General features: G+C 44.1%; 1 protein-coding gene and 2 long non-coding RNA genes across 3 annotated transcripts in view; 2 read left to right on the top strand and 1 right to left on the bottom strand.

Annotated features, from left to right (window-relative positions):
- Positions 1-25,999, top strand: part of LOC144588873 (uncharacterized) — a 550,407-nt gene that overhangs the window by 269,129 nt on the left and 255,279 nt on the right. The gene's annotated exons all lie outside the window — the stretch shown is intronic.
- AXDND1 (axonemal dynein light chain domain containing 1) overlaps positions 1-25,999 on the bottom strand; it is a 130,868-nt gene that overhangs the window by 61,276 nt on the left and 43,593 nt on the right. The window contains exons 12-13 of the mRNA XM_020789787.3: positions 24,070-24,171; positions 22,159-22,325 (exon numbers count right to left, since the gene is read on the bottom strand). Coding sequence (XP_020645446.3) covers positions 22,159-22,325; positions 24,070-24,171 — 269 coding nt within the window. The remainder of the gene's footprint in view (positions 1-22,158; positions 22,326-24,069; positions 24,172-25,999) is intronic.
- The window catches only part of LOC140706756 (uncharacterized), an 82,100-nt gene that overhangs the window by 37,034 nt on the left and 19,067 nt on the right, over positions 1-25,999 (top strand). The window contains exon 2 of the long non-coding RNA XR_012086602.2: positions 13,146-13,220. This is a non-coding gene — a long non-coding RNA (uncharacterized LOC140706756). The remainder of the gene's footprint in view (positions 1-13,145; positions 13,221-25,999) is intronic.

Genomic DNA, 25,999 nt, shown 5'->3' with positions numbered 1-25,999 from the left:
GGGAAGGGAGTGACTGACAATAGAAACACAGCTGAAGTATTTACACTTGATATTCCCCAAAACAATACGTTCTCTCAAGAACCACAAGCAAATTCCACACTAAAAGGCTGCTTTGAAAACATGTCTGAAGTACAGTTAACCCCTGAAACACCTGGGGGGTTCCACATTGAACAGGGATTGTTATCCAGAGAGACACTGGTGAACCTCATGAAAGGAGGGTATGATATTCAAAAGCAGTTGGTGGGTCCTGTAAAATACCGCCAGAAAATCTTAGAAAGAGGACCCCTTGATTTAATTAGACAGAACTGGGAGCAAATAAAAGAAGATGATCCTGAGAACGTAATCTCATATTTAGACACACTGAAAAGAAATTTAGATCTAGCAGCTGACAAGGAGGAACAGAGGGAAGCTAGTACCTTGACAGATGGTACAACACTAACCACTGATTACCCAGAGAAATCTGTGACTGACAGAGACCTGATATATGGAGATGGATTGCAGTCAATAGAGCATGTTAAGAGTGCTTTCGCACGTACACCTTCACCAGGAGGCCAGCAATCACCATCTGCAGCTAAAAGTGTTACAGTATCACATAGGAGCTTGGAGAGAGGTTTCCGTGGTTACTCATCTGAAGAGTGTTGCTGTAGCTGATCTCATGCTTCTGAAAACCTCAAGTGAAAATAGTTTGGGTCAGGAGCAGCAGCAGGAGATTAATGGGGTAGATTGTGTTGAAACAAACACCAGTACACCCACTTTGTTGTTGTCTCCTGAATACACTGTAAGGTCTTGCATGGATAAGGAGCTTGTACATAAAGAAAAGTCCTTAGAGATTGCAGAGCCCAGCTTGGGAGATGCTCCCGGAAAAGAAACAAGCTTGCACGAGGCCCAGGAAAGAGAAATAATAGAACTGAGAACTATAGAGAGAAGAGAATTGCTTTTGGCAGAGGCAGAACAATTAGATCATGAAACTTTGCTAAGCAAACCCCTATCTGACATGTCCCTGAATAAAGAACCCGAATCAGATGACAAGGGCAGTGCATTTAAAAACAACCAATCATGTGAGAATCCTCAAGTGACCCATGATAGTGTTCTCCCACATAGGGAAAACAATTCTGAGAAAGTATCTGTGAGACAATATGTGGAGGTGTAGAAAGGCATCCACTCTGATGCCTTAAAGAGGGACACATCCAGAGATGGTCAGAAGGAAGAGAGGAAATTGCTTGTCCTTTCCCCAAATGAGATGGTGAAGCCCCAAGCCAGAAAGAGAGCAGGCTTCACTACGGAAGAACCAGCTGATGACATCCCGGGGTCAACCAAGTGGCCGATGACCGCCAGACGACGAAAGAGGTTGCAGAGGAAGAAGCCTGTGGACGACAGAGGGACTCCTGAGTGCCAGCAGTCGTGTGTCCAGCTGAAGGAGGCGGTAACATCCGGACCAGTCTTCAACACACCTGGTTACCACTGTGGGTCCACCTTCTTTTCGAATGCTGTGAGATCTGAACTTGGAGAGGTGAGGTGCCTTGCAGATGACTGCGGGAGTGAGCCTGTCTTGGACTTTGCTGACCTGGACTTTAAGAAAGAGACTCAACTCTTGCCTCGGAAGCCAAATGACTGATGGAGGGGGAATGGACAGTTGTACTTGTGATTAAAAATTATATATCCATGGACATTAACGTGAATAATAATACAAGGACTTTAATTATAAACTAAAATGGGCTTTGATTCTCTGTTTAATTATTTATGTATAAGTTTCCTGATGGTGATTACTGTAAAGTTGGTAACGTTAATGAAAATTAATTATAAAGTATAAATGATAAGGTAAAGTATATTGTTGAAATTAGTAAAATGCTTAGGGTATAAGGAATGATAGTTGTTTAAAGTGTTTAAAGCAATAAGAAGGGAAATTGTTATATTGAATGACTTTTCCTATTGGACTGTTAAATATTTTGGTAAGTGTGAGTGTATTGTTGAGGTAATGAAATTTTTGTGTATCGCTCCTCGTTGTTTATAGAGGAAAGCACTTTAGCTTTCCCCCATAAAACAACTTATTAAGGGGGGAGGTATTGTAATGGGCAGCCATGACCTCACCTGTCTGTCACAGCTGGGCAGTGAATCATCAGCCAATGGTGTGATGGAGGGTGGAAATGAAGGGGAGGAGCTGGTATAAAAAAGGGGAGAGATTGAGTTAGAGTGAGATCTGGAGAGATCTGGTTTGAGAGTTGTCAGTGAGGGAAAGTCTATGTGTTATTGGTTAAATAAGAAAGTGATTTACACCTTGATTATCTTTCTGTGATTTACCCATTTTATTTTGTAATCAATAAACCAGTTTTGTTTTTGAAGAAACCCTTGTCCTTTTTATTTAAAGGAAAGGTTGGTGGCAGCCAGAGCGTGTAGTGGCGTGGTGGGCATTCTGAGAGGCCTGGAGTTGGCAGTGACTGTGGAGTGGCCCGCCACGTTACACATGCCATAGTGCCTAAAACACATTGGACTGTTAACACAGATATGAGCTTGTGAGGCATGAAGGCATGCAGTAAGGAGATTAGATTGAGGCATTTTTCTGTTAGAAGAAATGCCTGAGCATGTTTGGAGTCTATAATTGCTCCTATATAATGAACCAGTCTTGTGGGGTTTAACTTGGATTTTTGCAGATTTACTGCAAGGCCCAGATCCCGTAGAAGAGACAAAATGAAGCGAATGTCTCATTGTGCTTTGTGACAGGAGCGTGCTACGAGTAGCCAGTTGTCGATGTATGGGAAGATGTAAATTTTGAGAAATCTGAAGTAAGCTGCCACAGGGGCCATGCATTTGATGAATACTTGTGGAGCAGTTGCAAGTCCGAATGGAAGTCTTTTGAATTGGTAGGCCTGAGTTCCAAGTTGGAAGCGTAGGCCGGGCCTGTGAGAAGGATGAATGGAGACATTCTATGACTGTGAACTAGTCTTTTCTGTAGAGTAAGGGGAGGATGGGCTCGAGGGTAACCATGAAGAACTTGGTGGTAGTGATGTATTGATTTAGCTCCCTGAGGTCGAAGATGGGGTGAAGGCATCTATCTTTTTTGGGGATGGTGAAATAGCATGAGAAAAAACCTATGACTGCACATTGTAGTGGTAATGGTTCTCTTTGAGTAGTAATGACTGTATTTCTTCTTGTAAAGTTTGTGACGGAGGTGTGACGGTGGAGGAAGCTGGTGGAATTTCATGCAGTACCCGTTCCTTATGATGGAGAGGACCCAGGCATCTATAGTGATGTCTTTCTACAGAGGGAACTGCTTCCAGTGGAGGAGAGGTGGGAGGTAGTATTAGGATCTTGGCCAGTTGGATGTCAAACGTGATGCTTAGGCTTACGGTCATTGCACCTAGTTGTGGTTTGTTGGCTTGGTTTGGCTCGGTAAGGTTATTGTTTGTAGTAAGGCACATAAGATGTTTGCCTTTGATAGGTGTAAGGGCGGCACCACTGGTTGCGCTGAGGACGTTGTTGGGATGTGGGGTAGACTCCCCAATGCCTAGCAGCTGTCCTCTTTTTCTGAACATTTTCAAGAATGTCATCAGTGTCAGCATTGAAGTGACCAACTCCATCAAATGAGAGGTCTTCAATGCCTGCACGCACATCCTTGGCTAGATCCATGGTTCTAAGCCAAGAGAAACGTTGAAGTGCTACAGAGATAGCCAGTGATTTAGATATGCCATCAATTGTGTGTCTAATAGATAGCATCTGTTGTTTTGCTACTGAAAGACCCTCTTGTTGAAAAGTTTGTGCTATGTGTCATGAGTGCAGCCGAAGATCCGGAACCTGAGGGGTTAACTGTAGCTGAGAAGAATGCTGAGCGATTAGAAACATAAACAGCTGAATCTCCTCCAGATTCTACTCCCCCAGTAGATAGGCTTCAGGCCAGGCTTCGGGGAAGACTTATGACGAAAAGGTCAGAGGATCACTTGAAGGCTGCCTGCAGAAACATCCAATCAACTAGCCCTGAGTTCCGACAGGATGAAAAGGCGTACAGCTGTTCAAGGACTATTTTTACTATATAAGCAGCTCTCAGACGGCTGGAAATCTGTGGAAACAAGTCAAACCTCTGGCTTGCATCCACACTCCTGACTACCTGGAACCTTGTTCTCTGGACCCGTGGCTTTGGACTCTGACCCCGGAGTAAGTTGTGTGTTTTGGCTTTGGACTCTGACCCTGGACTACGTTGTGTGAGTTGGCTTTGGTATTTGGATATCGGCTCTGCATTCTCTGAATTTCTGACATAGGACTGGCTTATTGGACTCTGCTGTTGTAACTCCCAGGAACATGACACTATGACCCTTTTATCTTCAGGGAGAGCATCAATGAAGGTAGACATAGCGTCCCAGATAAAATGTTGGTTGGCGCCCATAGTTCCCTGATAGTTGGCAACTCTCATGGTGAAGGTGGCAGAAGAGTATAGCCATCTGTCCATGGAGTCAATGCACTTGCTATAATTTTTGGTAGTATTAGTATTTGTCTATGTCAAGAGTGAGATTGTGAAGCTTCGACAAATAAGGAATTGGGAGCTAGTTGTTTCTGTAAAAAGACTGCACCCAGGTCATGTACTCAATAACGATTGTCTACACTTTTCGACACTGAATGAGATGATGCTGGGTTGGTCCAAGAAGGTCTAGCTGTGCTCAGGAAAGAAAGGAACATGGAGATATGGACTGGTATGGTGGTATGTTTAGAGATGGGATCATAAAGATGATCTGCTGGTTCAGTAGTGTGTCTATGGATTTGTAGGTCAAGGGATTTGACCCTATGAATCATTAGTTGAGCATAGGTTTGAAAATCCTCTCCTCGTGATGGAGAGTGTGTCTGCCAGGTCAGAATCTGGCGATGTTAAAAGTACTGATGATGTTTGAAGCCTAGAACCATGATCAGATGGGTCAGCATCATCCCTCGAGTTGATCGACTGTCTATCGTTATCAATGTCGAGTGGATCAGTATCGTCAAAGGTGCGTCCATGGACAGGGGTCGATATTGAGGGTCTTCTACTGCTGCTGACATCAAAGGTGCATCCATGGACAACATTCAATACTGAGGATTGCTGATATCAAAAGGGTTGGTATCGAGGTGGTGTAGAAATGGAGGTTGCTGTCAGTGTTGAGACAGCTGTCGAGGTGGTAAAGACATCAATGAACTACATTTTATTATTGTGGAATAGACAGATGCTGGTGACGCTGAGTGAGTTGAGCACTTGTGGTCTTCCTGATGGACAGGAAAATAGTAGTTTGCGTGGCCAGCCAGGTCGGCGTAGATAATGGGTGGAGAGCCAGACCTGGTCCCCTAGTTTCAGAGGTGGTCCTTCCTGCCATTTTCTGTCAGACGCTGTCTTGTAGGCATCTTTAGCTTGCTGAAGTTGCTCTCGGAGTAAATCTTGGAGAGCTTGCAGCTCGCGTATGTGAGCGTCAGCAGCAGGAACTGCAGTCGACAGCAGGACAGCTGGGAAAAAATGAGGGTGTTATCCGTAAGTGGCTGCAAACGGGGTCTGTTTTGTGGACAAATGTATGGCATTGTTGTAGGCGAACTCAGCCAAGGGTAGCAAGGTAACCCAATCATCCTGCTGATAGCAGGTATAGCAACGTAGGTACTGTTCAAGGGTGGCACTAGTACACTCGGTCTGTCCATCTGTTTGAGGATGGTACGCTGATGATAAGTGCACCTGGATACCTAAACTGGTGTGCAAGGCTTGCCAGAACCAGGAGGTGAATTGGGAGCCACGATCCAAAATTGTGTCAGGAGCCCGTGTAAACGAAAAATATGTTGAAGATAAAGCTAAGCTGTTTCAGGAGCTGTGGGAGGCTTGGGACATGGGACAAAATGAGCCATTTTGGTGAACAGGTCCGCTATTACCAGAATGCAGGTGTACCCTTGAGACCGTGGGAGGTCGCTGATGAAGTCCAGAGATACTGTGTCCCAAGGGCTGGCTGGTATGGGTAATGGATGTAGCAGCCCTGGAGGTTTGGCTGGTATGTCCTTGGCTCGATGACGAGCCTCACAGGAAGTGACATAACGAGCAACATCAGCATGAACTCAGGGCCGCCAGAATTCCCGTGTGGGTAGATGCAGAGGCTTATATTGACCAAAGTGTCCTGCAGGAGGGGAATCATGGGTCAAATAGAGCACATTGGCTCAGAGGGGCCTTGGAGGGACATACAGGCCCCCTCGGTGCAATAGGAGACCATGGTGGTTAGCGAAGTCTCCAGCAGGGCCCTCTTGGAGTTCCTGCAAGCATTGCTTGGCCCAGGGATCTTGAGCTTGTCTGGCCTGAATTTCCTTTGATGGCCAGGAGTTCCCGCTCCCAGATGGTGTAGTTGCATTCTGAAGGTGTGAACTGCTGGGAGTGAAAAGCGCAGGGCTGCAGTGGCTGTGAGGGGTCCTCCTGCTGGGACAGCACTGCACCCAGGGCGAAGCTGGGGGCATCCGTCTCCAAAGTAAATGATAGTCCGGAGTCTGGATAACGCAGGATTGGCTTAGTTGTAAAGTGAGTTTTCAGGGTGGTGAAGGCATGGTCTGCCTCCAGAATCCAAAGAAATGGCTCTTTGGGCTGGAGGAGACAGATCAGCGGCATGGTTATGTACGCATGGGTTGGTATAAACTGGCGGTAATAGTTTGTGAAGCCAAGAAACCGTTGCACATCTTTTATGATTCTGGGGCTTCTACCAGGTCAGAACCGATTCTATTTTCTTTGGGTCCATCTGGATCCCTTGGGGTGACACAATGTGGCCTAGGAACTCAACTTCCTGCAGGTTGAACTCACACTTCTCCAACTTGGCATAGAGTCAGTGATCTCGTAGTCATTGTAAGACCTGACAAACATGTTCTGTGTCCTGAGCGGGGTTTCAGGAGTAAATTAAAATGTCATCCAAATAGATGATCACAAAGCGATTGAGCAGGTCTTGGAAGATGATGTTCATGAACTGCTGGAATAAAGTGGTGCCTCGCTTAACGATTTTAATTGGTTCCAAAAAAATCACCGCTATGGGAAAACATCGCTAAGCGAAACGCAGTTTCCCATAGAAATGCATTGAAAACTGGATAATCTCTTCCAATGGGAACGGATTGCCGTCCTTAAGCGAAAATCACCATAGGAAACATCGCTAAGCGAAACACGGTTCCCCAATTGAAATGCATTGAAACCTATTCAATGCATCTCAATGGGGGGAAAAATTACAACAAATTTTAAAAGAGTCGGAACAAAGTCAAATTAGTTTAACAAAGGGTTTATTAAGTGCACTTATGATTTCAAGCATTCTAAACATTTCTTAAACATTTTTAAACATATAAAAAACAGCCAACATGAGGCTGTCAAAACCATCATTAAGCAAAAAAGGGGGACCCAAACTGTCATCGCTATGCGAAGCATGGTCCCAAACATCACTATGTGAAAATCGCTCACAGGGAACATCGTTAAACGAAGCGCAAGATTGCTCCGAAGAAGTCATCGCTAAGCGAATTCGTCATTAAATGAAGCGCTCGTTAAGCGAGGCACCACTGTATAGCCGGAGCGTTGGTCAGGCTGAAAGGCATGAACAGGTATTCATGCTGTCCACAACGAGTCCCGAAAGCCGTCTTCCATTCATCGCCTGCACGGATTCTCACCAAATTGTAGGCACCACAGAGGTCCAGCTTGGTATAGATCTGTGCCCCCTTAAGGCAATCCAGGAGTTCACCGATCAATGGCAGGGGGTAGCTGTCCTGAATGGTTATTTTATTCAAGGCCTGGTAATCATTGCAGGGGCAGAGCTCTCCACCCTCTTTTTGACAAAGATAATGAGTCCAGACAGGGTTAACGTGGATGACCAGATAAATCCCCGTTTCAGGTTTTTGTCAAGAAAGGTCCGCAGGGCCGCAAGTTCTAGCTCGGACATAGGGTAGATCTGCGTCACAGGGAGGAGTTGCCCCAGGCACCAAGTTGATGGCACAATCATAGAGTCAATGTGGGGGTAGCTTCTCGGCCCCCTTTTCCTCAAAAACATCACCAAAGTCCCTGTATTCTTTTTTTTCCCTTTTTTATATATTTATTTAGGAACAGGGATAAAGGGTACAAAAAGAAAGAGGGGATAGAGAAGGGAAAATGGTTTTGGGGGATAGGAGAGCATAAAGTATAACATCATCCAATCAATTCATATTACTAATACATATCAACTTTTTGCTTTTTCACAGTTTGATTACCCTCCTGCTTTTATCTTATCATTTAATTTTAATTTTATTCTATGTTATTCCAACATTGTCTGATAGCTGCTGCCATTTATACAATACATCCCATCGTTCATTTTCTTTTTGAATTGAACAGTCTTTCAGCCCATCTGACAGAATATCCATTTTTTTCACTTCCCATATTTTCACCATAAGATTGTCTGGTTTCAGTATCTCTGCCTCCTTAAGATTTTTGTCATAATGCTTTTTAATTTTGGAAGCTGCATGGGTCACTGGATAACTCTCTACTGCATTCATATTACCTGGTGTCATATCTAATACAGACGATTCTAAAGTTTGTACAGCTTCATTTAAGTTTTGTTTGACATCTACTGTCCCCTCTTTCGTCCCTTTCATCAAATCTTCTATTTTGCTAAGACCTGCATTCATTCGCTGGAACCCTGTTAATATTAGCCTTTGTATATTAATCTGCCATTCCTTTTCTATTTCTTGCACCACTATTCCAGAACTTTGGGATTGAACAGACCAAGTCTCCATTTGTTCTTTTGAATTTTTGGGGTCCATCTCAGGCTTTGGGGTTTGTATAAATACCACAATAATCCCCCCCTAGAAATCCTTCCACAGTTTCCACAATTTTATCAACAATTCAAACCCCTCATCATAATCCTCCCCTTAGATCTCCCTCCAATCTTTATCCAAATATTGTAATATAAAAATCAACTTTTAGCCCAGCAAATACAATATCAAATAGAACCGTGATGCAATTATTTCTTCTTCTCCTGGGTTCAGCAAGCTTCTGTTATTAGACACACGTGGTCTGCAGTCCGGCAAACAAAACAACAATCATAAAGTCTCAAACTGTCCAGTAGATTGTCCTTGGAGCTTGTCTTGTGATCTTCATTAACCCCTTAATGCTCCTTAGTCCAGTCGGCCATGTCAGCTCCTTCTCCCGAAAACCACCAGATTCTATTATTTATAGTTCCCAAAGTCCAGAGAAGGCAAAGAGTAACGTATCCCAGCCACACTGCATCCACCGAAGTCTCTTAAATCCTGTCAGACGGTGTTGCTGTCTGGGATTCTTTTCCAGAAACATAAGATTTATTTTTCCATCTCAGACTCTCGGCTTTAGCATCAGCCTGGTGTTTTAAGAGTTCACTTGGAGAAGCTTAGTTTCGCTTTTGAGTCAGACTGATAAGATAAACCCGCCGCTGCATTTATTCTTTCAGCCAAATATTTTCATTCTTATTTCAGCTTAATGAGGCTGTTTCATAAATCAGAGGCTTCGGCTTACTTACTTGTTATATATTATTAGTTTATATTGATTGCTCTCCTCTCCCCCGGTAAAGGGTTCCTCGCGGCTCAGTGCCAAAAAATGGCGCCCGCTCCAGTCCGTGCATGGTGATTTCTTCAGAAGAAAAAAGTCTGGGTCTGCCTCCCTTTCTTCTCCTTCTGCTGCTCACCATCTGCTTCAGAGAGACTTCTTCTAGACTCTCCTTTGATCCCCATTTCAAAAGGGGGATCCCGGACCGGAGGGTTCCAGTTTTTTCCAGAGAGCTCCTCTCTGGAGTTGCTGGCAGCACCGCAACAAAGCCCCGCCCTCACCAAAGTCCCTGTATTCTAAAGGTATCATGGGACTGTCTGTTGATCCTGCTGCAGCCAAGGTGGCCAGTGGAACCAGATGCAGACACGGATCCCTGAAGTGCAACTCCCCTTGTGCCCAGTCCACTAGGGGGTTATGTATTCAGAGCCAGGAAAGTACCAGAATAAGCAGAAAACAGGGCATAAGTGAAACGTTGAATTGTAGTTGCTCCTGATGGTGTTGGATCTAGAGAATAACCGGATAGGTTTCCTGGGTCACCAGGCCGGAGCAAAGGAGACGCCCATCTATAGACTCAATTATGGTCGGGGTTTCTTTGTCCTGTACAGGGATCCAGTGTTGTTTCACGAAGGCCATGTCAATTAAACAGCGGTCAGCCCCAGAATCGACCAAACAGCCAGCGCCCATCCGGTAAGCAAAGTTTCACTAGCACAAGGAGTGGAACCTGGATATTAACATAGGGTTCAGGGGACCCAGCTAAGTGCCTCATGTCTGGGGGTCCACTCAGACATGGGGCAAATCTTTTATTGGCGGTGGTAGCATGGATCCAGAGGTGTGCCACTTGACAAAGCAGCCTGAGGCAAAGTGTTCTGCTCCCCCACAGTACAGGCAGAGATTCTGGGAATGGCATTGTGTTTTTTCATCGGGGTGAGGCGTGGCTTAGGAGCCCCTAACTGCATGGGCTCAGAATCCTCTTGTCCGGTGCTAGTGAGTGTCGGAGGTGGCTGCGAGGGACGGGAACCGCCCCATACTAGGCTTCGACTCTCTAGGTGGTCATCAATGCGAAGGCACAGCATGATTAGTTCTTGCAGAATATTGGGTCAGTCTACACGTGCCAGCTTATCCATATATTGGTCCATGAGAGCTGCCTCGTTCCAGAGCAAGTCTTGAGCCAAGAGTCTGAACCCAGTGGAATACTGGGAAACTGAACCCTTACCCTGTTTCAGGGCCCGAATCTTCCTATTGACAGTAGCAGCTTGCAAGGAATTAGCAAAAGCTGCTGAAATATGATCCGAAAGCCCTAGTAATTGGTTAACAGGGGTGAAGGAGCAAGGAGTAGAGGAGTAGCCCATTTAAATGCCTGTCCCTTGAGAAGACTGACTATGAAGCATACCTTTGTTTTGTCCGTGGGAAAGTCTCTGACACGCAGCTCAATATACAGGTTACACTGTGCCAGGAATGCTGGAAACTCCTCCATCTTTCCTCCAAACTTTTCTGAAGGAAGCACAGGGAACTTGATCTGGGCAGCAGCGTTGGCCTGAGATTGCAGTTGTTGCTGCAGAAGTTGTGCCACCATTTGTGTAAGATATTGCACCTGAGTAAGCACAACATTCAGCTGCCCAGAACCTTCGCTTGCTTCTCCCTCCATCTTGTGGAGTGTGTGTGTTGTGGAAGCAATCTGTCACATTCCCGGGGGTCTCAACAGGCAAAAGTCCAATAAGTCAGTCCAATATCAGAAGTCCAGAAGATGCAAAAGCAGATGCCAAAATACCAAAGCCAAAGCACAAACTGTAGTCAGAAGTCAGAGTCCAAAGCCAAGAGTCCAGAGAACAAGGTCCAAGATAAGCAGGAGCATGGATGTGAGCCAGGGTGTTGACTTGTTGCTTCCACAGACTTCCAAGCCACCTAGGTGCAGACTATATAGAAAAAAAGTCATCAAACTCCTAGAAGCCTTCCATCCTGTTAAAACTCAGGACTGGTTGGCCTGATGTTCCTGTGGGAAGCATTCATGCAAGCCTCTGACCTTCATGTCATGAGTCTCTGCCGAAGCTTATCCCTCACTCTGGGAGGAGAATCTGGTGGTGATTCAGCTGTCTGTGCTTCTAATTGCCCAGCATTTTCCTCAGTTGTAATTAACTCCTCAGATTCCAGATCTTCTTCGGCTGACAGCTCCCTAGCAGAGATACCCTGTTGTGGCAGCGCCACCAGACCAGGAAGAGCGACTGGTCAATAGTGTTTGGTGGGTCTCTCTGTTGGGCACCAATTGTGGCAAACGGAATCCCGATGATTGTGCTGAGCGTGATCTCTTTCCGCACGAGAAGGCAAGCGGATGCTCTTGTAGGCTTGATGCCTTTGTTGATGTGCTGGAAGCCGAGGTGGTAGGCATATTGGGGCAGAGTAAGGCACAGTTTCTGGTTGCGTTTCAGCACCATGGATGTCTGGTGAGGCAATTTGTGAAGACACACTGGGAGAGCCCAAGGATTGTTGTGGGCTATCAGGAGAATCCATGAGTCGATCAACAGACTGTTCCCAATCAGGAGACTGTGATGTTTAAGGTTGATGAGGTGGAAGTGCCTTCTCATCTGAAAGAGATGAGGTCTCCAGACTCTGGTGGCTGTGGAGTCAGGGGAACAGTTTTGGAAGGCTTCAATTTCAAAGTCTTGACCTTCTTCGGAGGCGATGGTTCTGGTGCCGAGGAAGCGTTGATGGATGGTTTTCTCTTAGAGGTTGTTTTCGATGTCAAAGGTTTCAACGTTGAATGCTTGGCCTTGTGCACACACGTGACCATCGATATCGAGGACACAGTAGATTCTTGATGATCGGAACGAGATGGAGTAGCTGACAGATGCTGTTTTGCCACTTCAGAAATAGCTTTATCCATGGCTTTAGCATGGGACATGGATTTACAGGAAGGTTGGGCCATGTGTTTAGTAGGTTGGAGAGATTACTCCCAAAGCTGAAGCTTGAGTCTAGAGAGATGACTGTGGAAAACTTCACATTTAAAGTTTTTACAGTGGGGGGGCATGAGGCAGTTTGATGGGCCTCATCGAGGCAAAAGAGGCATTTAGTGCGGCCATCAGAGAACGGGATCTTGTTATCGCAGGCTAGGTAGCGTTTAAATGGGCCTGAAGAAACCATGAACCAAGAAATGGTTTTGAAAAGAAAGACAAGGGAGAGGTTCGAGGGAGGGAGCGCTTTGGCCCTAAGGCCAGAGTGTACAGTGGCACCTTGCATTGCAATGTTAATTCGTTCCACAAAAATCGCTGTTGAACGAAAAGCGAAGATCCTCCATAGCGCGACCATTTTCGGTGGCTGTAGAGCGAGGAATCCGTCCCAGAAAACAGCAGGTGGCCGTTTTGTTTACCCGGCAGCCATTTTGAAACCGCCAATCAGCTGTTTTAAAATCATCGCTTTGCGATGCTCGGTTCCTGAAGCAGGGAACCGATCATCGCAAAGGGAAATTCCCCCATAGCGAACATCGTTTTGCGATCGCTTTTGCAATCGCAAAAAATGCATCGCAAAGCGATTTTGTCGCAAAACGGAGTACTCGCTAAGCGAGGCACCACTGTATCTTGTTTTGTAAATAAGGATAATAATAATAATTTCATAGTAGATTTTAAATAAAGTTCAATAACTTTCCTTCTTTTGTTTTCAGATTCTCACAGAAGCAATGATCGAGGCTCTCAATGCGGCAGTTGAAAGAAACTAAAAGGAGAGCCTTGGTGCCAAGGTACATATACCAGGGGGGAGGGGTCTGCAGTAATGTATGTAATGTAATTACAACTGCTACCCCAGAAGCTTCACAATATTCCGATGAGGCTTCGTGCATGCACGATTACTCCCCATAGTGTGATTCACAGAGGCCACAAAGAACTGCAACATCAGCAGTGCCTTTTGCAAGGCCCTTTCATTCTTGTTCCCCATAACCCTACTTCCACCCTTTGGAAAATGGGATCATATGGACATATGTACACTGAAGGGACCTAAAGAATGTTCTCAATGTTGAGATAATTGTAAAACAAGAAATAGAACATATAAATATCACAGTATTTGGTGCAAGTGAACTAATGTGTACTAGAGGAGGACAATTTAGTCACAATACAACCAAGTGTTTTATTCTGAAAATGACAAAATCAGTAGTAATAGAACAGCTCTACTGTGAGGTGGGAGGAAGCACAAGTAGTCTAAGAGGCTTTGGAACTTTTTGAAACTGTGTTTGTGTAGGCGCACAACCCCAAATGGACACCATGATGGAGAAAAAAGATTATAGTGGTGCCTCGCATTGCGACATTAATTCGTTCCAGCGAAATCGCTGTTGAACGAAAATGTCGCAATGTGAAATTAAAAAGCCCATAGAAACGCATTAAAATGCGATTAATGCATTCCTAGGGGCTTCAAACTCACCGTTCAGCGAAGATCCTCCATAGCGTGGCCATTTTCGCTGCCTGTTAAGTGAGGAATCCATCCCAGAAAACTGCGGGTGGCCATGTTTTTTTTTCTGGCTGCCATTTTTAAACCACCAATCAGCTGTGCGAAAATGGTCGCTTTGTGATGATCAGTCATCACAAAGCGAAAATACCCCATAGGGAACATCGTAAAGCGTTCGCAAAAGTGATCACAAAAAGTTCATCGCAAAGTGATTTTGTCGCTAAACGAAGCGCTCGCTAAGCGAGGCACCACTGTATAATGAGTAATGCAAAGAAATAGGAGAGAACAACAAAATAAGACTAATAAGAGATTGCTTTCATAAAAATTTATCTAATATTAAACTAATATTAGAGATCGTGAAAGATCAACAGGGGAATATAATATTCAATCAGAACAAAATAAAGGAAAATTAGAAACAATATACTGAAAAATTATACAGAAGAGATGCAAGAATAACAGATTTATTTGAAGACGTCTATGATGAAGAACCTGCGATTTTAGAAAGTGAAGTGAAAGTTGCACTGAAAGAACCTGAATGAAATAAATCACCAAGAGTAAATGGGATATCCATAGAACTATTTAAAGCTGTGAGTTATTGGTCCCATAAATGAGATCAAAAACCACGAAACAGGAAAATCCAGGCTCCCTTCATTCCCGTTTGAAGTTAACTGCTTGAGTCAACACAGTTCCCGGGACATGAACTCTTGGCAACCTGGCTTATCTGAAAAAACATCTTGATATTTTTCTAGGATTTGGTACAGCTTTCCCTTCTGGAGTGAGGTACCTGTCAAAACAAGGTTGTCAGACCAATTACCAGCATCTTCTAATTCAGCTAGCATATCTACAGGCTCATATTCAGACTGATAACAAGCAACTTTATATTGCAAAACCATTGCAGTTCTGTCTTTATACAATTTCAACCTATTGACATGGTAACTTACAGGCTTTTTATCAGAATTCAACATTTTTACTAAATAATTGTTATTCCCCAGTTTCTGTACCACTTCCCCTGGACCTTCCCAGCCAACTTCTGATTTAGAAGGTCTGAGGGGGTTTAAAACAAGAACCAAATCTCCCACATCAAATTCCCTGTGCCTGGAATGTCTGTCATGGTAGAGTTTCTGGGTTGATTGAGCATTTAGCAAATTGTCTTTAGCCAATTCTTGCACAGCTAACAGTTTTTCTTGCAGATTTCTGACAAAATCAGCAACTGGAACTGTGCTGCTTTTCACCACACCTTCCCAATCAGATTTCAGGAAATCCAAAGGTCCTTGTAGATTCCTCCCAAATACCACTTCACTTGGAGAGAAACCACCAAGAGAAGTATGAGCAGAACTTCGATAAGCAAATAAAGCAAATGGTAACAGATCGTCCCAAATGTTACCATACACCTGTACCATGGTCTTGATCATCCTCAGTAAGGTTTGTTGACCTCTCTCAATTAACCCATGACTTTCAGGATGATAGGCGGAGCTAAATTTTATTTCTATTCCACTAAGTTCACAAATTTTGTCCATTAAGGAGCTACGGAACGCCCCCGCCTGATCGCAAATTATCTGAGATGGTACTCCAATACGTGAGCACAAGTCTATGATGATGCGTGCGATGGTGGAAGCTCTTAGATTACTCAACGCATAGGCCTCGATCCAACGACTAGCTTGGCAGATGAAAGAGATGATGTATTTCTTCTTAGACTTAGTTGGAACAAAAGGTCCCATGACATCCATTTGCAAACATTGGAAAACTTGATCAGGTATTTCCATCAAGAGCATTTCAGACTTTGTTTTATCGGTCTGATAACCTGTTCTTTGGCAATAGTCACATGAACTGACATAGTCCTTCACATTTTTGTTAATACCAGGCCAATAAAAATGCTGAGAAATTCTTTTTAAAGTTTTTTGCACACCTTGGTGACCACTAGATGGATTGTCATGAGCTAATTCAAGAATCCTCAGTCTGTATTCCTGTGGTACTACCAACTGTTGTGTGGGTTGCATGTTCAAGTGTGATTTGGGATGATATTCTCTATACAAAAGTCCATTCTGGCCCCACACAAAGTTAACTTGCTGTGTTATTGGGTTTTGAGCATAGTCATCTGCTTGTGCTCTCAAGGAAGCTAGTGAGGGATCAGTCATTTGCTTCACTTTAAACTCAGCTGACCCCATAGGCACTGATTCCTCTATTTCCACTTCTGTATTAGCTGCATTACCTTGTTCTGCCACTAGATGTTGCTGCTGTTCTAAGTTTGTAGTAGGGACAGCTTCATCAGAAACACTCCCAGTCTCTGCTTTTTGGGTTTGGGAACGGGTAACCACTTTAACAGCAGGACCTTCTTGACTCTGCTTAAAATTCAAATAGGTGAGGTCATTTCCCAGCAAGAAGTCAGGTTTCCCCTCATGAGTGAGGCAAAGTTTAGTACCACGCCAATTTTTGAACGATAATTCCACAAACGCGAGAGGAATATGTTGTTCTCCCGCCTCTCCTGAACCATAGGTCCTAATGGGTAACCTTAAATTGTCCAAAATCAGTTCTGGGTGCAAAAATTTTCGGGATATGGAAGAAAGTTCAGCACCAGAATCACTGTAAGCATTTAGAACCACCTGTTCTTTATCAGTATACAAAATCACCTCCGCAGAATAAGTCTTCATAGCCCATTCTTTCTGAGACTCAGGGATCACGCAACCCGGGTCCATCAGGGTATACTTTTCCCCCTGTGGAAACTGTCTTATAGCTCCTGCTTGTTCTCCTCCACGAACATCTAATATTTGAGGCACATAGTAATTTACCGCTGCCTATCTATCACTGGCTAGTGAAGCGGTAGTACTCCCACTGGGTTGATTCTGTCTAGGCACTGTACCCATGACAGACTGGCTTTGAGTTGGTACTTGTTGACTCTCTGGGGTGTTAGGGCTTACCAGAGATACTTTGGGTGTGCCTCCCTTAGATTTGCGTGGCGCAGGTACCGGTGTTCTAACATCTGACTTCCTAGCTTGACTAGGGGGTCCTTGAGATAGTCCACAGTCCTTTTGTAGATGAGGGCCACCGCATTTAAAACAAGCAAAAGTGGGTCTGCTTTGATTTGGAGCTAAACTCCTGCGCTGATCAGTTGAAGTCTGCCTATACTCTTGATGGTAAGGCTTTTTAAAATCAGGCTGGCTTTGTCTCTTAGGTGCCTCTGCTCTAGGCGCCTCTGCTCTGGCTCTAGGCGCTGGTTCAGGCTTTCTAAACGATAACAACTCCAGTCCTCAGCGCAAGGGATTGGAGGTCTTTAAATTCTTTCTCTAGTAAAGAACTCCTCAACTCTAAAGGGACCAAGTTCATAAATTGCTCCATGAATAATGCCTTTCTCATATCTGCTACAGATCTGATTTTCAAAGAGTCCAGCCATTGGTCTCCTAAAAATTCCAGCCTGTCAGCTAAAGCTGCATAACTCTCATTAGGCAGTTTTTTGATTTTCCTAAAATTCTGCCTCAATAGCTCTTTTGTATAACCAAATCGCTGTTTAATAACCCAAACTAATTCAGACCAATCATAATCTTCCTCAGCCACTTTGGCTATTATTGTGGCTAACTGACCAGAAATTTGTGTACGAAGTAATTTGACGTACCAGTCCCTAGGTATCTCCAAATCTTGGCAAGATTGCTCGAAATTCTTAAGGAAGCTCAACACACAATCGCCCTCCTGGTATCTAGGTAGACTTCCCCTATCCACACTGGCTATAGAGTCTTTAATTGCCTGTTTAGCCTTTCTCTTTTCCTGCAGCTCTTGCACTTTTTGCTCTCTGCACTTAGTCTTCACTTTCTCAGCCTGATTCAAAGTGTTAACAAACTCCTTTTGGGTCCTCACTAGATCTGCAACCAGCTGGGTTAACTCCTCAGACGCTGGCATCGGTGTGGGTGGATTTCGCCCCCCCGCACCAGACGGATTCTCACCAACGGCTTCCTCTGTAGGTCGGGGATGTTGCTCCTCCGCTCGCCCTCTGGAATTTCTCCGGCTTGGAATAGGCAGTGGGTCAAACTCCTGGGGGTACCCAGCCATTTGTAAATCCAATTGGTCTTCTTCAACCGAATCTTCCACAATTGATTGTTCCCCCTCCGATTCCTCCATCAGCAACCTCAATTCGCTGGATGTTTTCCTCCGGCCAGTTCTCCTCTCAGTAACATGCTGAGCCATGCTGACTGCTTGCAGCCGCTGAGCTGTAAACCTCCCACTGTTTCGGCAATCAATTACCGCCAGCCCTAAAACTGCCCTGAAAACCCTGATAAGGTGCTGTGCCTTAGCTGTGCCTAGCAACGAAAAAGCTTACTTTAGAAATTTACACTTAGTCCTTTAACAGAATCCGCCCCCACAACTGACCCTTCTCAGCCAGGGCTTCAGTTGAAAAGAAATAGAGCAGAAAAAAAAATATTTAAACAGTTAGCAGGACAACCCACGCTGTGTTGCTGCCTTGTTTCAAACTGAAAGCAGTCCGTGCCTGACCCTCAGCTTCAATTTACCACAGCATCTGGATAAATCCAAAGCAAACTGTGTGTAAAGAGAAAGCCCGGGTGTAACACTACTGAAATCAGGTTGCAAATCAGGCCCGTGGATCGTAACACCGTGCCACCATGTGAGTTATTGGTCCCATAAATGAGATCAAAAACCACGAAACAGGAAAATCCAGGCTCCCTTCACTCCCGTTTGAAGTTAACTGCTTGAGTCAACACAGTTCCCGGGACATGAACTCTTGGCAACCTGCATTTAAGGCTGTTTCGATTTAACTAAAAAGCAACCACTTAATACCGCATCTTTACTGTTTAATGACTCAATTTTGGTAACGTAAGCCAAATTTATTATCTATAGGGAAACTGTTCTGTTCAAAGGACTAGAAAGGCCAATTATTAAACAACATGAGTTTATTTAAGTGAACAAAGAAAACATTTCTCTACAGTTTCATTTCTAAGCAACAGCATAACGGTTCAGCACCTTCTATAAAAATTAACTATTAAACAAAACAAAATCTAAACTATAAACTAAGGTAAACAAACGATATTCTTACGCAGTCCATATTGTTGAATTAGGTTCCTTCGCTTGGATCAAAGAAATGCAACGCCATGTTTTCAGATACCCAAAACTCTCTTCACCCTTCTCTGAGTTACTTTTTCCAACCTCTTGTAAATTTCTCCAACCTGCCCCCTCCTGACATATTCAACCAATCACGAAGGCAAGAATTAGCATAGGGTACGCCCTACTTTCCCACCAACACCAAAGAATTGTTTATCATTCAGGTTAGAGATATTTTGACTCTGCCGTGTTTTCCTCTCCAGCTGCAGCGATAAGATTAGCGAATAAAGCTGAAAATAACTACTAGTAATTTTCCAGAACTTAGCCTGTGTCAGACTCAAAATGGATTCCTCTATGGTTAAGACATGACTACATAACCCATCTCTAATTAGAAAAATACACTTCATCACAAAAGCAAAAGAAACTGACTCTAGCAAACACAAATACAGTGGTGCCTCGCTTAATGGCGATAATCCGTTCCAGGAAAATCGCCGTTAAGCAAAAACATCGTAAAATGAAAAAAAACCATTGAAACGCATTGAAACCCCTTCAATGCGTTCCAATGGGGTCAAAACTCACCGTCCAGCGAAGATCCTCCATAGGGCAGCCATTTTCGCTGCCCATCTTGCGAGGAATCTGTCCCAGAAAACAGCGGGGAGCCATTTTGTTTACCTGGTGGCCATTTTGAAACCGCCGATCAGCTGTTTTAAAATCGTAGTTTTGCGAAGAATCGGTTCCCAAAGCAGGGAACCGATCATCGCAAAGCGAAAAACCCCATTTAGACCATTGTTTTGCGGTCGCAATTGAGATCACAAAAAGATCGTCGTAATGTGGTTTCGTCATAATGCGGGGCAATCGTAAAGCAAGGCATAACTGTATTCTAGCAAATGTGTAAACCAAAACAATGGCCTACAGAATGGAAATACTTAATATACATTTCATTCTTCTAGAAAGGATACTGCAAAGATTACCATAACTATATTGCATGCAAGCAAAGTGATGCTCAAGGTTTTCCAACAAAGATTTCCATCATATATAGACAAAAATGCCAGATGTTTGAAGAGGCACACAATGGCTACCTCAGCACACCAAAGAGATTCAGAGGAAAATCACTGTGTGTTAATAGATTATTACAATTTTTAATGAACTACTTCAAATATTTTTGTGTGTGGATCATGAAAGGCTATTCATCACTCTAAAGGAAATGAGTATCCCCCAACACTTGATGTCTAGACAAGAGGCAATTGTAAGGACATGTGGAGAAACATAGCAAGTTTATATCCCTAAATGCAGTCAAGCAATCAGAAGAAGACAGACTTGGAAGGGCGGTTATGAAGAAACTAGAAAAGATCATCAAATGAGAGGATGTGTCATTTGAAACCAAAGGCAAAAGTATTCCCAGTTCCTCTATATGAAAGTAAAATGAAAAATTAAGAAAGCTGATAGGAACAAAATTAACTCATTTCAAATGCGGTATTGGGGGAGATCTTTACAGACAATATAGCCCACTGGAAAGACGAATGAGTGCTTGATCAAGTCAGGTTTCTCCAGAAGCAAAAATGTCTTGGCAGAGGCTGTCAAATTTGGAGTCACAACAATTAGATCAGATTCATTGTGAAAGACAATAATGGTAGGAAAAGTGGAAGGCAGCGAGGAAATGAGTACGAATGTGCCCAAGACAGATTGACTCAGTAAAGGAAGCCACACCTTTTAGGCTGCAGAAATGTGTGGCATTGTTAATGATAGGATTATTCTAAAGTCATTAATTCGTAGTACTGTCATAAAATCGAAATTCACTTGGGCGGAGCCAGGAGCATGAGGCAGCAGGAATCGGGTCTCCCCAAAAATTTGTGTTGGAGTAAGGGGGAGCTAGGAGAAGTTCCCCCAAGTCATTGAGGGGCTGAGAAAGCCGAGGAGGGGTGGCTAGCAACTTTTCCTCCTCGGGAAATCTCTCCCTCAGACAGAGATCCTGCCGGCGCCATCTTTACATGGTGTTTAGCTGTGAGACTCCGCAAGGACTTGGAGATTCTAGCTTCGCACGCTCAGAAACTTCCCCGGAGAAAGTGAGTAACTAACAAAAACTTAAGGCCAGAGAGAGACACACCTGCTCTAAACTAAAATTAATATGTAATTTTACTCTCAAAGTACAGTGGTGCCTTGATTTACGAATGTCTCTACTTATGACCATTTTGAGTTACAACCAGCTCCAGCTGCAAAATTTTGCTTCTACTTGCGGCCGGAACTTCCACTTATAAACAGAAAAAGGCAGGGAAAAAAGGTTAGAAATTCAAATTTTTAACTGTAGGTGGCGACGAGGCTGCTTCTTTGTAGCTCTTTCACCCCACCAGTTAGAGAGTGTGCATCAGGAGGCTTCGGACTGCCTCCTTCTGCTTCTGAGAGCACCTTTGTGTTTGCATGGAGGCTTCATGCTGCCTGGTAAGGTAAGGTGCTGTTTTCTGCTTTTTCAAAACTGTTCTGGGTTTTGAGCTGGGGGGTATTTTTCTGTGCTGTGATGGGTCTTGGGGAGGTTGCTTGATTTTTGGTTTCCCCCCCCCCATTTCCGATTATTCTTGGAGGGGTTTGGTTGCTTTTTGGGGTTTTTCTCCCTCATTTCCGATGGATCTTGGGGGGGGTTGGTTGCTTTGTGGGTTTTCCCCTAATTTCTGATGGGTCTTGGGGGTTTGTTTGTTTTTTGGCTTTCTCCCCATTTCTGATGGGTCTTGGGGGGGGTTGGTTGCTTTTTCCCCCCTCCCATTTCTGATGGGTCCTGCATGCTTTCCCTGCTTTTTTCTTTGTTTTCTTTGCATTTCTGACCTGCCCCCTTTGTTCTCTGTGCATTTCCGATCTGCTCTGTTTGTTTTCTTTGTATTTCCAATGGGTCTTGCATACTTGATTGCTCCCCCCCCCCCTCGGCTGGAAGGGATTAATCATGTTTCCAATGAGTCTTGCAGTGATTTTGTGTCTTTTTTGGTGATTTTTTCTTCTTCAGCTGGAATGGATTAATTGCATTTCAATGCATTCCTATGGGAAATGGTGCTTCGACTTATGACCATTTCGAGTTATGTCCATCTTCTGGAACAGATTATGGTCGTAAGTCGAGGCACCGCTGTATTTGATCCCATGATTGTCCTAACAGTTGAGTGCTAGAAGGCGGTACACACCCATGTAGTGATAAAGGATTACTCCTTAAGACTCACAGGACATGATTCTGGAAGTAATTGAGCCATCCAACCAAACCGTTCTGAACACTTCTTGCTCTCTCCCTACTAGTTTCCTCCACTTGTTCCACTTCTGTTCTGATTTGGCATAAGAATTCTCGAAACTTCTGTGTTAAGTGTTGCAGAGTTGAAAGATCATTAGCATCCTAAGTGTAGTACAAGAGAAAATAAAGAAAAATAAAATAAAATACAAGAGGGGAATACTATGAGAAAAACAGATTTAGAAGGATCAACATAATCCTTTAAAAAAAGTTATGCAATAGATATCTAAATTGCTGAGCATATTACAGTATATCCTACATTAACCACCAAGATCTTAAAAGTATGATGTTTCATTGGCCGTACTGGGCTGTAGTTATATTGTTGTTGACATATGAAGCACTGCATACATGGTTGCTAAGTATTGCTAATATTCGTCAGTATTAGCTTTTTAGTCACTTTGTCAGTTCCATGGAGTCAAACTTTTTTCTTTGTCTTCCCTACCATCATGAGAGTGATGGCCCAGTCAAGAAAAACACTGATTATGCAAAAGGGAGGAAGAGGAAATATTAAGTGATCTTACCCCTAATTACAAAGAATAAAGCTGCCCAGTTGGAAGCTAGGCATGACATACCCCAACTCTAATGGCCATATTTACTGAAAAATATTAAAAAATGATATATTGAAAATATCAGGTTATGCTGTGACAGATATATTTACACTGACATACTAAAAGCATCCCTCTTTCTTGAATGTGTACCTTAACATGGTAAGGGGGTTTCAGGCTTGGCTCACCCAAACTAGAATGGCCAAAGGTGAGACGCCAAACTAAGATGCATCCACCATATTCAGGATTAATGGTCATATCAGCAGAAGAAATCTAATAGTTCATTTGGTGATGGGGGTAGACAAATTCCTGGAGAACACGTGAAGGTGACATTGGCAGAGGATCTTTCATGGATTCAACCTAACTTTTGATAGTACTGTGCAAAAGAAAGCAATAGTCAACTACTTCTGGATATTCCATACCTTTAAAACCCCGTAACAGGACAATCACAAATGAAGTCATTTAAACTGGATGGCCTTGGAGAGTTCAAACATTGGAACATCCCCATCAAGTTAGCATCATATTCCCATTATCCCTTCCACTGTACAGCAATGAAGGGAACGGGGGGGGGGAGTAAATTAAGCTCTGCTGCTGGACATGCTGGGATCCTTCTATGAAACATATGCTGAGTTGATTGAAGGACAGGCTATTTTACTCACAGTGTTGTGCTAAAAAGTAATATTAAATCCAAAAATCTTATTTATGCAGGAATACTGAACACTCATCAATACACAAGCACACTCAGATCACTACAGTCAAAGATTTTGCATGCTGTATGAGATATCATTGGTGCAATGTCCTGGTGCCTCCCAGAGAAGTACCAGCATAATATTCTCCCTGCATGAGAATGACAGTTTGGATCCTAATTTAAAAATAGAACAAGCATTCAGATTGTGAAAGACGGGCTGCTAAACAGCCATGAAGATTTTAAATACTCTGAGTGTGATCACAAAGGTACAGAGCTCACATTCTGGACTGCTTGTGGTACAGGGCGGCGCAAGCTGTTTCCTTGTGATCACACAACATACAGGGAATTACAGCCTAACCATAATCCACAACCAAGTTGGAGCTTTTTGGTCCAGCAGTAGAGTTACTACTTTTTGGGGCCAGGCTGGAGTGAATCCCTGATGTATGGGTCACTTAAAAAGAAACTTGGAAATCAACCCTTCTGGTGTAATCAGATGTGTACCTTTCTTGGAGTCTGGTCCTACCTTCTGCCTGTCTGGAGCATACAGTCAATGTTTATCACCATTTGCATCACAATCCATCACTGCCCAAATTAGGCATTCCCTAGTAAACACTACCTGTGATTCCATGAGCATGATGAAGTGCCTCATCACTTTGAGCCAAGCCTTTTCACTACCATACATTCGGCGGGCCAAGATTAGCTTGTTCTTTTCAATTACCTGAAAATTCAAATTGTTATATGATGTGTAAATGGCAAGATAATGGATGAATCATAAGATAAATATATTGCTTTTCAAAAATTCAATCAGACATGTCCAGACAAATATGCGCAGGACTACATCTTAAAGTGGGGTTGCAGGACTGTAGCGATCAGCCTGCTTTGGCTCAGGTAGATTATTGGCGTGGGCCAATGAGAACTGGTGGCAGCATGCTAAAGGGCATGTTGGGATACTCGTGTGAGCTCTGTGTTTCATGAAACAAGAGGGGCCACGGGGTAAATGCCACAATTGGTGTCCAGCAGCGGGATACGAAATAATCCAGTAAAGCCAATGTTTAAAAGTGAATTTTTCTGGAGTCGTGGGTACCTTTTAGTCAGACGTCTGTGGTAAAGAAGTGGGTGACCTGCTAGAGCTTTTGGGGAAAAGCTTAGTGGCAGGACTTCTGAATCCATATCTGGGGGAAACTAAAGATAGGGAACTAACTCTATTTATTTATTTATTTATTTATTTATTTATTTATTTATTTATTTATTTATTTATTTATTTATTTATTTATTTTATTTATATCCCGCCTATCTAATCAATTAAGATTACTCTAGGCGGCTTACAAGAATAAACAACAACAATACGGTTAAAATAAATTATACAAAGGAAAAGTTACAACAAGATGGGACAAAACTAAGGAAGAAAAAGGAAGGGTGATCAGGAGTTAATAAACGGGAAAGCCTGCCGGTACATCAAAGTTTTTAGTTGTTTTTTAAAAGTACCCAGTGAGGGAGCCGCGCGAATGTCAGGGGGAAGGTTATTCCAGAGGCGAGGAGCCACTGCCGAGAAGGCCCGATTTCTTGTATTTTCTTTCCGGGCCTCCCTCGGCGTTAGGCTCCTCAGCCTCACCTCCTGACTCGCGTGAGTGACACGGGTAGAACTTGGTGGAAATAGGCGTTCCGCCAAGTATCGAGGCCCTAAGCCGTTTAGGGCTTTATAAGTAAGCGTCAACACTTTGACGTTGATGTGGAAACGGATGGGCAGCCAATGCAATGCGGCCAGAGTGGGCGAAATGTGTTGGTATCTTTTCACACCACTGAGGAGTCTGGCCGCCGCATTCTGCACCACCTGTAGTTTCCGCAGCAGCCTCAAAGGCAGCCCCACGTAGAGCGCATTACAGTGGTCTAATCTTGAGATTACGAGCGCATGCACCAACGTAGTGAGCGCCCCCACCTCGAGATAGGGCCGCAGCTGGGCTATCTGCCTAAGGTGGTAAAAGGCGGTTCGGACAACCGACGCCACCTGGGATTCCATGGTGAGCGCCGGGTCCAGATGGATCCCCAAGCTGCGGACCCCATCCTTGGCGGGGAGGGTCACCCCCCCAAAAGTGAGGGAGTTTCCCAAACACCCGACTGTGGGAGCGCCCACCCTCAGTACCTCCGTCTTGTCCGGGTTCAGCCTCAACCCGTTCTCCTGCATCCATTGCAGTACGGTCCCCAGGCAGCGCTGAAGGGACAGGACGGCATCTCCTGTGGTAGGTGGAAAGGAGATGTACAGCTGAGTATCATCAGCATACTGATGACACCGAGCTCCACATCCCCTGATGACCCCACCCAGCGGCCTCATATAGATGTTAAACAGCATTGGGGAGATAATCGACCCCTGTGGAACCCCACAGTTGAGACTCCACGGGGCCGAGACATTCTCCCCAAGCTGTACTCTCTGGGGGCGGTCCCCCAAGAAGGAACGGAGCCAGGCCAATGCCAGGCCACCAATTCCCAACTCGGAGAGCCTCCCCAGGAGGATACCGTGGTCAATGGTATCAAAGGCCGCTGAGATATCG

The sequence above is a fragment of the Pogona vitticeps genome, chromosome 4, assembly GCF_051106095.1.
Source record: "Pogona vitticeps strain Pit_001003342236 chromosome 4, PviZW2.1, whole genome shotgun sequence".
Taxonomy (NCBI): Eukaryota; Metazoa; Chordata; class Lepidosauria; order Squamata; family Agamidae; genus Pogona; species Pogona vitticeps.
This window is presented reverse-complemented; position numbering and strand designations above follow the sequence as displayed.